At 42.0% G+C, this 16,110-nt stretch overlaps 1 protein-coding gene across 4 annotated transcripts in view; it reads left to right on the top strand.

Moving 5' to 3' along the window:
* Positions 1–16,110, top strand: part of ADGB (androglobin) — a 236,172-nt gene that overhangs the window by 94,519 nt on the left and 125,543 nt on the right. For all 4 annotated transcript variants that reach the window (XM_075064028.1, XM_075064027.1, XM_075064029.1 and 1 more), the window contains one exon: positions 2,858–3,002. In XM_075064028.1, coding sequence (XP_074920129.1) covers positions 2,858–3,002 — 145 coding nt within the window. The remainder of the gene's footprint in view (positions 1–2,857; positions 3,003–16,110) is intronic.

Below are 16,110 nucleotides of genomic sequence, written 5' to 3' on the forward strand. Positions count from 1 at the left end.
AAACAATTACAACCCATGCTTGATGGGAACCATATTCTGAACCCTGTATTTTGGCCTTCAAACAACCCCTGAACCTTGCCAAGTTTGTCGTTAGAAGCAAACTCCCCATAACCAAGACACATCAACTCAAAGAAGCGCTAGATGCTGCTGGAACAACAGATGCAAAACCTGCAAACATATTTTCACTGCTACAATGATCAACACCCCTGTAACAAACCTTTCAAGATCCATGGGTCCTACATATGAATATTGTAACATGATATACCTCAATCAGTGCATCAAATGCCCTAAGAACAACTATGTGGGTGAAACCAGACAATCACTACACTGCCAAATGAACTCTCACAGAAGAATGATAAAAGATAAAAACACTGTGTCACCCAGGGACAAACGCTTTAACAGTCCCTCCATATCTAGCTCCTCAGTCTTCATCCTCAAAGGAAACCTGCCTTACACCTTCAAAAGACGAGCCTGGGAGCTTAAATTCATAACTTTGCTAGACACTAAAAGTCATGGACTCAGCAGAGACACCGGTTTTATGTCTCATTACAACAGTCTATACCAGGGGTCTCAAACTCAAATGACTACGAGGGCCACATGAGGACTAGTGCATTGATCAGAGGGCCGCATCACTGACACGCACCCCTTGCTGCCTCTGGCCCCGCCCCCCACTCCACCTCTTCCATTAGGCCCTGCCTCTTTCCACCCCTTCCCTGCCCCATTCAACCCCTTCCCCGAAGTCCCCGCCCCAACGCTGCCGCTGGGGGTGCAGAAAGGATGCAGGGTGCAGTGGGGGCTCAGGGCAGGGAGTTGAGGTGCAGAAGGTGTGCAGGGTGTGGCAAGGGGCTCAGGGCAGGGAGTTGATGTGTGGGGTGCAAGGGGGTGAGGGGTGTGGCACGGGGTTGGGGTGCAGGGTGCAGCAGGTGGCTCAGGGCAGGGAGTGCAGGAGGGATGCGGCAGGGGGCTCAGGGCAGGGAGTTGGGGTGCAGGAGGGGTTCAGGGTGCGAGCTCCAGCCTGGCACCGCTTACCTAGAGTGGCTCCGGGGTGGCAGCGGCGTGCACCGGGGCCAGGGCAGGCTCCCTGCCTGCCTGCCCTAGCCCCCAGCGTCCAACCCCCAGACCCAGCCCCATGCCCCTCCATTCCAGGAAGCAGCTGGAACCACGTCCCTGCAGCCCCTGGGGGAGAGGGAGGGGCTCAGGGTTCCGTGCATCTGCTGCTCTTGCCACTTCTCCAGGTACCTCCCACGAAGCTCCCATTGGCTGCGGTTCCCTGTTCCCGGCCAATGGCAGCTGCGGGGGGCGGTGCCTGGAAGGAGACAGTGCAGGAGCCCTATGCCTCTTTTCCCCTCTCCCCTCCCCCCGCAGACCGAAGGGGCGTGCTGCCAGCCGCTTCAGAGAGCAGCACAGGGCTCGCAGCGCCACAGGGGGCAATCCCGCGGGTAGGCAGAGGGGTGGGGGTGGGGTGGGGGTGCAGGGAGCTTGGTGGGCCACAGGCAAGAGCCTCGCAGGCCACAAGCAGCCCATGGGCTGCATGTTTGAGACCCCTGGTCTGTACCCACTAACCCTCCTTTGCTGTATGACTGCAGAGGTGTCAATTGCTCACTTCATCTTGAATGGTCTCTTTATGCTTAACAGTCTGTACCACCTGGTATTTAGCTGTGACGCTAAACATTACCTTACCCAGACCTGAAGAAGAACTCTGTGTCTCTTCGACCAGCATAAACTGACCCAATAAAAGATATATGGGCCTGGTCCACACTGGGAGGCGGGGGAGGGAAATTGATCTAAATTATGCAACTTGAAACTTCAGCTACATGAATAACGTAGCTGAAGTCAACATACTTAGATCTACATACCGCAGTGTCTTCACTGCGGTAAATTGACTGCTGACGCTCCCCCATCGACTCTGCCTACGCTTCTTGCTCCGGTGGAGTACCAGAGTCGATGGGAAAGCGCTCAGCGGTTGATTTATTGTGTCTTCACGAGACGCGATAAATTGAACCCCTGCTGGATCGGTCGCTCTGGAGGTAAGTGTAGACATGCTCTGCCTTACCTACTTTGTCTCCCTCATATCCTGGGACCAATACAACAACACTACAAACAACCGTTTAAAAAAGCAGTTATTGTCTTATAATATAATTCTTTAATGTTATTGAGATGATGAAATTTCTTACCTTTTATTTGTAAAAAAGAATTATATAGATGATACATAATGAAAATTGCTTGACTTATTTTTTATTCTGTACCTTAAGCAATTTGCCTTAAAATGGAGAAATATCTATGAATGAAATGTGTTGAAATAGTAAATGGAGTAATAATTATAAATAAAATGCTGTAATATTTGTAGATTAGCTCCTGCTCCCACTGAAGTCAAAGGCGAAACTTCAATTTACTTCAATGGGAGTAGGATTCGGTTCTACATAGATTTTTCACATTTTGTCTGTCTTGTATCCATGGAGACGAATTTTGAAGAAAAAACCGAAACTGCTTCCTATAGCCAAAAAGCCCGCTTCCCCCAGCCTCCTCTGGTATCAGTCTTCTGGATGTGTTCTCCTCAGTGGCCACAGAAGGTCAACCATTAGTAATGATGTTTTGTAACTTTGCTGTACAGGTATATGGCTTCCTCTAAAAATTAGATGGAAAACTTATATTGTGTGTGTATGCACGTGGTGGTAAGCCCGTAATGACACTGCTTAGGTATACTGCTATCCTACTGGGGTGAAAAAAATAAGCAAAGGACATAAAAGTGTAGATTGTTTTGTAAATCAAATCCTTATTTTTCAGATAAGATAGTTATGAAGACACGTTAAAAACAAGTATGTCTATTAATGTATTTGAGTTTTTCTTTATTATATAGCCATTTTCCATCATCTACTATCAAAAGAGGATATAGTCCTGCATCCACCCTCCCTTCTGTCATTGAAAGTGATGAAAATGTAAATGATATTTATTTGGATGTGAATCAAAATATGAGATTCTTGAGTGCAGAAGATAATTCCCAGGTAATAATGTTACATTTTAAAAAAAAAAGCTAACCCAGTTTTGTGCTGCAAATGACAGTGGAAGATAGAACATAAAATTTTTAATATATGTAGATTTTTTTAAAAAATGCTGTTACGGCATTGTTTCTTTTTGCACTAAAATTAACCAGCCTTTTACCTTTTTTATAGTTAGTCTTCCTACCTAGTAGGCATCAATATATCAGCATTTCCATTTTAACTTTCTATTTTTTGCAATATGTAGCTCATGCATTAAATCTTCTAATTCTAGTTTGGCTGTTCATAAAGAAAAGAAAAACAGCTCTTTAAAAGAGAAAACATGGATACAGTATCTCTCTTTCTCTTTTTTGGTTTTTCCTTCTCAGGAATGTCACTCTGTGGCTATGTCTACATTTATGGTGGTGTGTAGAGTACAGACACTGCATACCGCCCTTGCACACGTATAAATAGCAGTGTAGATGGTGATGTACTGATTAGACAAGTAGAATAAAGACACTCCAGAACATAGCTGTCTACATGCCCAAGAAGTGCCTTCTCTGTTTACACTGCTATTTTTAGCAATATAGTGTTGCACTGCCAGACCCTTTTCCCGCTGTAGTGAAAGACTATGGCAGCAGGGAAAGGCTCTAGAAGCAGGGAGATGCCAGAGCCTTTCTCTGCTGCCTCCCCACTGCCAGAGCCTTTCCCTGACACTTGTAGATATACACTGCCCTGGGACACACCCTCCTTTTTACAGCAGCGCATAGCTATACCCATAGGCGCCAACTTCCTCTCTGTCCTGTGAGTGCTCGACACTCCCCCTCCCCATCCCCCTTCCCTGGGCCCTGCTCCACCCCACCTTTTCCCACTCCAGCCCTACCCCCTTTCTGCCCCCATTCCACCCCCTTCCCCCACCCTGCCTCTTCTTTGCCTCCTCCCCTGAGCGCACCATGTTTCCACTCCTCCCTCTCCCTCCCCAAAAGTCCTACGCACCACCAAACAACTGTTAGGTGGCAGGAATGGGAGGAGCGGGGATGCAGTGCAGGAATGGGAGGAGTAGGCGAGGAGCTGTTGGTGGGTGCAGAGCACCTGCTAATTTTTCCCCATGGGCGCTCCAGCCCTGGAACACCCACAGAGTCGACACTGCCTATGGCTATACCTACCCTATATGCTTCCACGAGTGTGGACAAGGCCTGTGTCTGACTTTGAAGCCTAAAAAGCTTGAATCAGTGAAAAGGGATGGAAGCAGCTACAAGTGCAGTTAAGACATTTGTTTAGAATATCACTAGGATCAATATCACTGGGATTTTCAGTTTTTTAGTCTCCAACCTTGAAGTTCCCAGCCATTTTTGGCTTTTGTATACACATGACTTTACTGTTTACCCTGATATAGCAGCATAGGCTTTACACTGCTAGTATGTGTGTTTATAATATGTTTACTGTATTTCAGTTACAGTACAGAGGTTACCTAGATACACAACTACTTGGGAATAAATAACCCTCAAAACTAGACATGTAGGCCAATATTTTTAAGAAGGGTGCTTTAAGTTAGCTTCTGAGTCCATATTTAGGCACCTAAATAAGTCTTGTTTTTAAAAAATGTTGAGCACCTTTGCTGCTCTAATGTGCTTCAGATCCTAACTTTAGACACCCATTTTTAAAAAATGCTACTCATAATATCTAAAATGAGTCATGGTGAACAGAGAGCAGGAGACTTTCAAGCAAACAAGTGGCAGATGGAATTTAAATCATATAACAGAGAACATACTAGTGGCGGTAGTAATTAGTCTCTGAGGATCAGATTGTATATTGGTGTATACTGGCACAATTCCATTAACTTAAATAATACTTTGCACTTCTATAGTGCCCATACATCTTGAGTTCCCAAACACTGACACACGTTCTGTCAGTTATGCTCATACAAATCAAGAGCAACTGATAGGATTTGGCCTTTGTAGACTTTCAAAAAGTGTAGAAAAGGGTTGGCATTCTTGACAGTCACACATTGTCCAGCACAAATAGAACTTTGTTAGGCAGTAGTGCCTCATTCAAAAGTTTGAAAATGGATAGGTCGCTGGTGTGCTGAGACTGCTGCCTATCATGCTGACTAACATTGTTCCCTTGTACTCTGTCTATGTCCAGCTGTTGTCTTTTGTTTTATACTCAGATTATAAGTAGGCTTGACAGAATTTGATTTTTGTTTTATAATCAATAGGGTCATATTGATCATTTTTAAGCAATTTTTATTTTTATCAACTTACATGTTCACAGTTATGGGAATTTATGGGTGGTTAGACAATTATTTAATAACAATAGACATTGAGATTTAAAATGTCAAAACTTTGCCTATTAAACTGCAAATTACCAACATCTTATGACAAAATATACAAACTAAATAGCATTAACTCAATCTTTAATAAGTTCTCAAGCAGCATTTTTCTTTCTTTGTCTATCTGTAAATTTTGATTATTATCAATGGAAATATTTTTCATCAGTTTGCCTGGGTGTATGGTGAAATTGAAGTTTATCAACATTTAATGATAAAAATCTAAGCCTTCTTAGTCCAATTATAAGCTCCTTGAGGCAGGCACTGTCTTTTTGTTCTGTGTTTGTACAGCACCTAGCATAGTGTAATTAGGGCTCCTAGGCACTGGGGTAATACAAATAAATAATATCTGAGTCCTATTGTATTAGATGCTGTCAAGGCTGATTCTCCACCTGGGCACTTTGAGTGCAGAAGGTGGGGGCCCACAAGGATTCTAAAATTTAATACTGGCCATTCCAGGCTTGTATTAAACTCCTTATGTCACAGTTTCTCTCTGACCTTGGAGAGGTAAATGCTGCCACCACCTAAGTGCAAAATAAACCCCTTGGGACCCAGGAAGGCTCACTTGGGAATTCCTTCCTGTAGGGTACCCTCAAGCCCTTTCACCCCCCCTTTCCGGGGAAGAGCTGAAAAAGAAAACAAAGGAAATTAGCTGTTGCCCCCAGCTAATTAAACAACATGCGCAAACCTCTTAGGTACACAACAATCCAATCCTGTTCTTTAAAAAAAAGCTAAATTTTATTAAAAACAAAAAGAAAGAAAATACATCTGGAACTTAGGCTTTTGCTACATTTAAAAAAACAACTTACAAAATTTAAATGTCAAGAATAACCTTCCTGAGGTCCATCTTAAAGGTTACAAGCAAAACAAAAAGCATTTGGGATTAGCACAGAGGAGTCCGCAAGCCAATAAGAAATAAAAGAAATAACCATAATTGCGTCTTTTTGGACATTCCCTGATTTACTGACACATTTGAGGGTTCCAGATATGTAGTTCTAAGTATGATCTGATGATCTATGCTCATACCTGGCTTAAAGCTTCTCATAGCATAACTGCTCCCTGTTCCTCTCTTTCCCAGAGAACCAGAACACATAGACAAAGGGAAGTTTTTTTCCCAATTTTAAAAAGTGCTAGCCCCCGCATTGGCTCTTTTGGTCAGGTGCCCGCTCCTTTCCTTTTTACCTGTGGGCTTGTTAACCCTTTACAGTAAAGTAAGTAGAGAACAGTTCCTAACAGTGTGTTTTATAGCTAACTGGCTGGCTGAGTGTCCATAAAAGGGAGCACCACCCCCACTGTCCCTTCATTTATCACAAGTACTATGCAGAAATACTAAGAAGTCGTAAACCCAGCTCCTAAGAGCTTACCATAGTTCTCCCCTGTATCTGGACTAGGAAATAATGATAAAGAATAAACTTTCTTTTCTCCCATTTCTTTGCATGCAGAGTGATTAGAATATGGAAAGGAATGAAAAGGAAAGCCATTACCATGGAATTTAGTCACTCATAGTTGGTGCTGATCTCAAAGGGGTAAAAACAACAAACTCCGTAATAGCTCAGTCTCAAAGATATGACAAAGATGAACCAGTTATTTAAAAAATCCCCACTGTCTGTTTCTGGCACAAATTGAAAATATAAATGGGGGCAAAATCCTCCCTTTTAAATATTTATAACTGATGCACTATGCCCACCAGCAGGGTCATAAATCATATTTGAGGCTTACAAAGATCTAACTGAGGGTGTTATTGACCTCCTTCAGAAACAGTAAGATAATATCTTTTATTAAGACACACCGTGTGCCATAGCCAAATGGCAAACTCAGATAAACAGGGTTTGGTGCGTTGAAATAAAAACATTTCCCGTTGTGGATATCCTTGATTATGTTTGTTTGTAACATTTTAAAAGTGAGTTTCAAGTATGTAGGACCAGATCTTCAGCCATTGTAAATTGGTGTAGTTTTGTCACAAAGTACCCCAAACTTGTTGGTGGAGGGAAGTTCTTAAAATCAAATACATTGTTTCTTATGTAGGATGTGTGTTTATATAAAATATTTAATGTCATTAGTATGGCAAGTTTTAGATTTTTTTATTTACAATGTGCATGAAAATCTTTTAAAAATGTGTGAAAACAAGTTGTAATAGAATCCTATTGTTTATTATAATTATAAGCTGAATCAGTGTGTTGAAACTCTGTGTTTCTACAAATATAGACAGATGACTGTGTGCCAGAAGCATAAATGTTGCTTGGAATATTACTTTAATTTTCTCCTGTAGTTCCTGGCTGTAGAAACCACACTGACTGTGAATTCTGGTCTTTCACAAAAGGGCAAGGAAGCAGAGAGAGTCAAGGTCAAGTAAGAACATACATGAGACAGATATTGAGAAAAATGGAATGGTAGGAACAGACGTGGGAGTGGGTGTCAGTCTGAGGGCAATCTGATTCATAGATGAAATACAAGATGTCATGAGCAACTAATTGACTTATACTTGAACCTTACTTTTGCCTCAATATAAATCTCAGGTGAAAAATTTCATATCTATTAATGAGAAATTCAAATTGGAAATAAGGAAAAAAGAAATATGTGTTTGTGTGCTCACATGCATTTTTATAGACATATACTGCCTGCCATGAAAGACAAAATAGTGATTATAAATTGGTGAAGAATCCTCCTTATTTCACACACATGTTTTAAATGGCAAAAATCACCTTCGGAAGCATAGAGCTACAACTGGTCAGTTTTCTTTCATGGGACACTTGTCTCTTTGTTTTAAAGAAATACTGAATTTATTTTGAAGAGGCATGCAGTCCTTCCTTGAGATAAGCAATTCAAAAACAATGCTAAAAGTCAAGCCTTGATATCCCTGATACACAGATTATTGGCAATCTCTGGTTTTTAATCTTGTGGTCTACAAAGTCTGGATAACTTTTTCTCCATTTTTAAGCATCAAGAGCTTCGTGTTTAAAACCTTCAGGAGATAAGCTGGGTAAATACTGTTTTACACCATATCAATTTAAGGCCCTCCAATAAAAGGCACTTATATACCACTTTACATCTAAGGTTCTCAAAGCACTTTTATTCTTTTACAATAAAAACTGTCCAACAATTATTTTTGTATAAATTTCAGGCTGACATTTCAAAGTAGTCTCTTGGCCTTCTTTTTGACTGCATACATTTTTTTCATGGGGGGAAAAAACCAAAACTAGTTCCTGAACAAAGGAAAGTTCAGAATTTGATTTATCATTCCTTTTTTTTGCTTATTTCTCTTAAAGATAAGAAAAAGGCAAAAGATTAGATTATACATTTGTCAGCTGTTCAAAACACAGTTCTACCAAATTCTTTTGAGAAGATGACCCTGAATGATTGTTTCTTTGTAGCTCTGCCAACTAAAATTCACACTTGATTTATCCAGGATGGAGAATATTCCTTTTACACAAGTGTTAACCTGTGACCCTCACCTGATCTTAGGAGGTCCATAACTGATAATAAACAGTAACCTACATGTTAAAATAAGTTAGGATGCTTAGAAAAATGTAAGAAGGGTAAACAACTGTAAAATATTTGTTTAGGCTTTGCAATAAGCTACATTATGGCCTGGTAAGGTATAGTGATTAACATGAGGCCTAGCAAGGCCTGGCAGGTAGTATGAGTTACAGTAAGTACTTGACTTAGGGTTATAAGATTTGTAGAGTTTTTACAATACGTAGCCTGTAATGAACAAGTATGCTGCAAAAACACGAAAATGTTTTTTGGGGATTTGTAGTATGTGTAACCATGAGATTAACATCATTAATGTTTTGGAAAATGTATTAATGCAGCATTGACACAAATAGCTTATGTCAGCAATTAAAACTCCAATGATGGGTACTTGGACACTGACATATGGATAAGAGGCCAACACCTAAGAAAATATAGCCACAAATGGTGTCTCCTGTACTGGTCAAAACCACGTCTGTTTTTGAATGGGGGACAAACCTTAGAAAAGCAGGATTGTCCAGCTTAATATTGGATAACTGGCTTGCCTAGGCATAAGGTAGCTGCTGAAGCCTTTTCCCTGTGTTGCCCTCTTGCCCCTGCCAAACCACTCCCATGGAAAAGGAGAGAATTTTTCTCTTCCAAATTGTAAAGACATTTAATCACTGAATATTAAGCATAATTACAGACTATTGCACTACGATATCCAGAAATCCTCAGACTGCTGCCCTTTTTAATCATCTTCCTTCTCAGTTACTTCAGTCTCATACTCTCTGATACTGCTCTCCTCTAGGCCATCCAGAATGCAGCTGCTAAAAATCATCATCTTTGTCCATTGACTTAACCACATCCTCTTTAAATATTTCTATATCTTCCCCTTTTCTACCACACCAAACACTTCTTGACCTTGCCTTTAAGGCCCCACATAATGCCACCATTACTTATATATGCAAATTAGTCTCACCATAGCGAGCTTCCTCTGCTCTGAAAATGATGATCCAGCATTTCTGATCCACTTACTTCCCAACTGTGTGCTTTTTTTTTTTTTTTTGGAGGCTGTCCATATACTTGGAATGCCCTTCCAATTATGGTCTGCCAATCTTCTATCCCCTCCTCACTTAGCTCTTTCCTTAAGATCTGCTTCTTGCACCCTTACTTAAAGAAGTGAGGGAAAAATAGAATTTTTTAAAGAACTAACTCACCATTACGTACATATATCTCAACTGTGTAACTGCACAGTCTTTCAACTGTACCAAAGTCCTTCCTCCAAATCCACTACTGTTTGTTACTGCCACTTACCATATCATATCTAAAATTTGACCCTGATCCTGCAATCCTGCAGTTAGTTCAGTTGGACTGTTCATGTGCATAAACATGTACCCAAATGAACGAAGGTCTTAGATTATAAGCGCTTCAGCCTTCTTCCTAGTTTTCTAGGCATTTTCTTTAGATGCCTAGAAAATGTATCTTCAAAACAGTGATTTCACAACATCATCTTGCCTGAGATTAGATATGTAAAATAGATTCCTCCAACGTTAGTGGCATGCAGAAATAAAGTATGGGAAATCTTGTCAGTGGAAAAAATGAGAGACAGCTTTATTTGAGTTTGAACAAAATAAATAGTGTCATGGTGAGTTGGCAACAACAAGGGCCAGGTTCAATATCTAGGGGTTCCTCTTAGCAATTTAAAACAGAATCAGCTTGAGCCCCCAACTAGGAACCCAGGAAAACAAAATACTACCCTTGGTGCCTCTAAGAGGCAATACTTCCTCACTCACAAGCACTGAGCCTGTGTATAACAAGAGAGCTCTTATTAAAAGGGAAAGGGAACTTAGCATTAATTTGGGAAAACACCACAACCATATTTCAAAAGCATGTAACCAGAAGCAAACACCCATCCCACAGTACATTGGACAATGTCCTTTGCCTTGTGGTGTCAAAGTCCCTTTAACATCCTACTCACAGCTGTCCTTGGTCAGTGAAGACCCAGAATTCAAAAGTGAGTTCATGTGGTTCACCTCCCATCCCTGAAAGGTGTGTGGGGGGGGAAAGCGAATGGAGCAATGCCTTCACTGCTGCCACTCTGCAACAGGCCTTAAAGCCACCATAGTTTAACACTACCAACTTAAATGCCATTATCTTCAACACAAGAAAAAAATTAATTACCAAAAGCCTGAGAAAAGTTCAGAGAAAAAAGAATAAAAAAAAAATCTGTGAAAAGGGTAGTTGACATAAAAGGAAAAGTCTATAAGTTTGTGGGACGCTTTAACATTTTTCAGTGCAAAGGTGAAACATAAGTGCTTAGGACCACTATCAAGGACATCCTCACCCACCTTTTTCAGTGCAAAGGTGAAATATAAGTGCTTAGGACCATTATCAAGGACATCCTCACCCACTGAATGCCATATTCAAAGTGGGAATAAGAAACAAGCAGTTGTGGAGAATGTCACCTTTGTTGAGCAGAAAACAACTTGTGCAATCTTAAAATGTCATGTGGTAGGACACATGAAGGTAGAAGAATGAGGAGGAAGTGGATTTTTTTTTTAAAGGGAAGGGGGACTTGTGTTTTAGTTTCCTGGCTTACTGGTGATGGATTATTCTTAAATTGTACCATAGCACTTAAGATGTACAATCATGTCAAGATCATCTAGAACAGTTGTGGGCAACCTGCGGACCACAGACCACCCATCAGGGTAATCCGCTGGTGGGCCGCAAGACAGTTTGTTGACATTGAATGTCCGCAGGCATGGCGGCCACCTGTAGCTCCCAGTAGCCACGGTTCACCGTTCCCAGCCAGTGGGAGCTCCAGGAAGTGGGTGGGAGGTGGGCCCATGTGAATGCACCTCAGAACGCTTTCTTTGCTCACCAAGGACAACCAACAGTGCGGTGCAGCGGAGGGAAAGCGGAGTGGTGTGATAAAGGGACATTTGTTCATCAGACTTTCACATCACAAGATGTAAAACTGAGGCAAAGGACACTGCACAATGTGCCATGGGGCTTCTGGCTATGTGCTTTTGAATCAGTGTTATGGTGTTTTCCCAAATTAATGCTGGGTTCCCTTTCTCTTTTTAATAAAAGTTTTCATTTGTTATAGCAAACTCTGTGCTTGTGAGTGGGGAAAGTATTGCCTCTTAAAGGAGCCCACGGTGATGTTTAGTTTTCCCAGATTACTAGTTGGGGGTTCAAGAAGATTCTGTTTTGTAAAGAGGAAGCCTAGATATTGAACCTGGCCCCAGGTGCTGCTGACTCCACCTTACACTACTAAGCTGCCTCCTCTTTTGACTAGAGGCCACATTAGCTGTGCAGCAGAGAAGGCATCTCAGTTGAAAGTAACCATTTGGGAGTGAGCTTGCAGCAACAGCAGCCTGGGCAGTACTGCTTGTCACAGCCACAAATTGCTTTAGTGTTTCCCCAAAGATCAAGGGACCTGTGACCAGGTGTTTCATGAAGCCAAAAGGCCAGCTTGAGAATAAGTTATGATCTGTAAGAAAACTCAGTGACAAATTCCTAACCCTAACGATATTTTCTTTTTCCTTATTTTCCATGGAAAAGAGCTAGAAATGTACTTATTTTTTAAAATGAAAACAGATTAGCCCTGACATTTCTAGGTCCCCAAGAGAATGATGGAGCCTGAGGGCTGGCTCTGGGAATACCTTGCAAAACATTTGCACTCCGACATACACATCAGAATATACAAACATAGTGCATATTGTAGCAATTTCAGATTTTTTTATTAAAGCTTTGGAGGACACAACTATTGTAAGCAGCAGCTAGTCACAGTCAAGGCATTAAAGACTATGGATCTAGGATCTTATCATAGTGCAGGGAGTCTTACTGGAATTGTGCTATGAACATTGTACAACATTTTAGGAATACAAATATTTTGGGCTTTATCTTTTCTTCCAGAGCTCAGGTATTTTTACTTTTATTTTTATTAATTTATTTGAGGGGTGGGAACTACAAGAGAAGGATTGGGGAAAGGAGATATGGTATGTTCCAACTTTTTAAATTGTTTTCCCCTGTGTGATTGGTTTGAAAATAACCACATTCTTCCCCTTTCCAGCCCTTATCACCTCAAATACTGCTCCCTCAGATAAACACACATACAGAGATCTTCAGAGTTAGCTGGAACAACTGTAGTGAAGAAAATTAGTAAAGCTGCTATATTTGTGTCTTGAGTTTCACTTCAGAATAGCCTGGATTCTCTATGTCAGTAGCTGTAAATATTATTTTCATCCTACTGCTTACTCCCGATATTTTTTTTAATAAGTTTTAATTTTTGCTGTCTGGCAGGAATGCTACATGGGAAATAACAATATCAGAAAATATAACTGACCCTGCTTCCTCTTAGTGCTTGATTAAATTAACGTTGCAGTATATGTGATTCATGACTCCTGCAATATGCCTTTTGATTTTACAAAAAAAACTTCTCATATCACTAATAAATGTTAAATTAGTTCATTTAAATAAATATATTTTATGTGTGGTTGCCATTCTCTGGGCCTTCTGATAAGGGGAGCTTCATTTATCAATATTGCCACATTACCAAAGGGTAGTTCCTCAGCTTGATGTCAGTGTAGCTATGACAGTTTACACCAGCAAAGTCTTTGCCCCATATATTAAATTCATATTTAAGGGACTTGTTTTTCCATAAAATGCCTTTTGTTATATCTGTTGCAATGTTAATTCAGAAATTTTACCATACATAACTGTAAAACCAATGGACTTTACTCTGTGATTGTCCCTGCATCCCCCAAGATGAGGTCTTGATTGAAAGGTTTCAGAGTAGCAGCTGTGTTAGTCTGTATCCTCAAAAAGAACAGGAGTACTTGTGCTGAAAATTTATGCTAAAATAAATTTGTTAGTCTCTAAGGTGCCACAAGTACTCCTGTTCTTTTCTTGATTGACAGGCGTAGATGTATGGCCATTGCAAAGCCCTGTCTGGCACTTGCCTAATGTGCCACAAAAACAATGCTAAAAGGAGTTCATTTGTTTTGCAAACCTTAACAAGTGCAATGGCTTAGTATGCATCTGCAAGATGATATGCCTACGTTATCTGGGTGCGGAAGGTGTTTACTTCCACTTTGGTACTCACTAGTTCTCAGAACCACAGTTTGGCAGAGTGTGTGTCTACGCATACATACATGTATGTTTGTGTGTATATTTAGTAGACATACAACACACATTTAGTGAGTTGTTCATCCATGTGATTGATAGCATTCATCTCTGTCCCATCAGCACTCTGCTATGAATTCAACTCTGTGTGGCCGGGTCTACACTACGCGTTTAAACCGATTTTTAGCAGCGTTAAACCGATTTAACGCTGCACCTGTCCACACAATGATGCCCTTTATATCAATATAAAGGGCTCGTTAAACCAGTTTCTGTACTCCTCCCCTACGAAAGGAGTAGCGCTGAAATCAGTATTACCATATCGGATTAGGGTTAATGTGGCTGCAAATCGACGGTATTGGCCTCCGGGCGGTATCCCACGGTGCACCATTGTGACCGCTCTGGACAGCAATCTGAACTCGGATGCGCTGGCCAGGTAGACAGGAAAAGCCCCGCGAACTTTTGAATTTCATTTCCTGTTTGCCCAGCGTGGAGCTCTGATCAGCACGGGTGGCGATGCAGTCCCAAATCCAAAAAGAGCTCCAGCATGGACTGTACGGGAGATACTGGATCTGATCGCTATATGGGGAGACAAATCTGTTCTATCAGAGCTCCGTTACAGAAGACAAAATGAAAAAAATCTCCAGGCTATGATACAGAGTCCTCAGCACAGTGCTGTGTGACAAGCGTAACAAAAAGCCAAAGAATCAATTGGACGGCTCGAGGGAGGGCTATCCCGCAGTCCCTGAAAATCCTTTGCATTCTTGGCTGAGCTCCCAATGCCTGTAGGATCAAAACACATTGTCCGGGGTGGTTCAGGGTATATCTCATCAATTTACCCCCCCCTTCCCCCATGAAAGAAAAGGGAAAAAAATTGTTTCTTGACTTCTTTATACGTCACCCTATGTCTACTGCATGCTGCTGGTAGACACGGTGCAGCGGCAGTGAACAGCAGCATCCTCTCCCCTCCCTTCCCCGGTGGCAGATGGTACCGTACAAAAGGACTGATAGCTGTCCTTGTCATCATCCCATGAGTGCTCCTGGCTGGCCTCAGGTGAGGTCGGCTGGGGCGCCTGGGTAAAAATAGGAATGACTCTCGGTCATTCCCGGGAGATGGTACAAAATGACTGGTAACTGTCTTCATCATAGCAACTGGGGACTGAGCTCCATCAGCCCCCTCCCTTTCATGTGTAAAGAAAATATTCTGTACTGCCTGGACTATCATAGCAGCGGGATGCTGGGCTCCTCTCCCTCGCACCGTTTAATGTCCTACCTGGACTATCATAGCAGCTGGAGGCTGCCTCCCCCTCATTTTGTCTCATTAAAAAGTCAGTATTTCTTATTCCTGCATTCTGTATTACTTCATCACACAAATGGGGGGGACACTGCAACGGTAGCCCAGGAGGACTGGGGGAGCAGGGAAGCAACAGGTGGGGTTGCAGGGGCACACCTTAGAATGGCATGTAGCTCATCATTTCTGCGGGTTCTGACACGGAGTGGCTGTGCTGTCTGGTATACTGGTTCTCTAGCACACTTGCCCCATATTCTAGGCAGGACTGACTATTTTTAGATACAACATAAAGGAGGGAATGACCCTGGGAGTCATTCCCATTTTTGTCTTTGCGCCCCTGGCCGACCTCAGCCAGGGGCACCCAAGACAGCAGCAGACGGTACAGAACGACTGGTAACCATCTCTGCTATCTTGCAGAGACAAAGGAATGCTGCTGTGTAGCGCTGCAGTACCGCCTCTGTTAGCAGCATCCTTTGAGAAAAGGGAAAATGAGCTCCATTGTTGCCATGCTATGGCGTCTGCCAGGGCAATCCAGGGAAAAAGGGCGCGAAATGATTGTCTGCCGTTGCTTTCATGGAGGAAGGAATGAATGACGACATTTACCCAGAATCGCCCGCGACACTGTTTTTGCACCATCATGCATTGGGATCTCAACCCAGAATTCCAATGGGCGAGATAGACTGTGGGAACTATGGGATAGCTACGGGATAGCTACCCACAGTGCAACGCTCCAGAAATCGACGCTAGCCTTGGACCATGGACGCACACCACCGAATTAATGTGCTTAGTGTGGCCGTGTGCACTCGACTTTATACAATCTGTTTTTCAAAACCGATTTATGTAAAATCGGAATAATCCAGTAGACATACCTTGTGAGACTGATATTCCAGACCTCTCACCAGATTCAAACAGCCTCCATTTTTTGAAACAGGCAA

Source organism: Chelonoidis abingdonii, chromosome 3 (genome assembly GCF_003597395.2).
Source record: "Chelonoidis abingdonii isolate Lonesome George chromosome 3, CheloAbing_2.0, whole genome shotgun sequence".
NCBI classification, from domain to species: domain Eukaryota; kingdom Metazoa; phylum Chordata; order Testudines; family Testudinidae; genus Chelonoidis; species Chelonoidis abingdonii.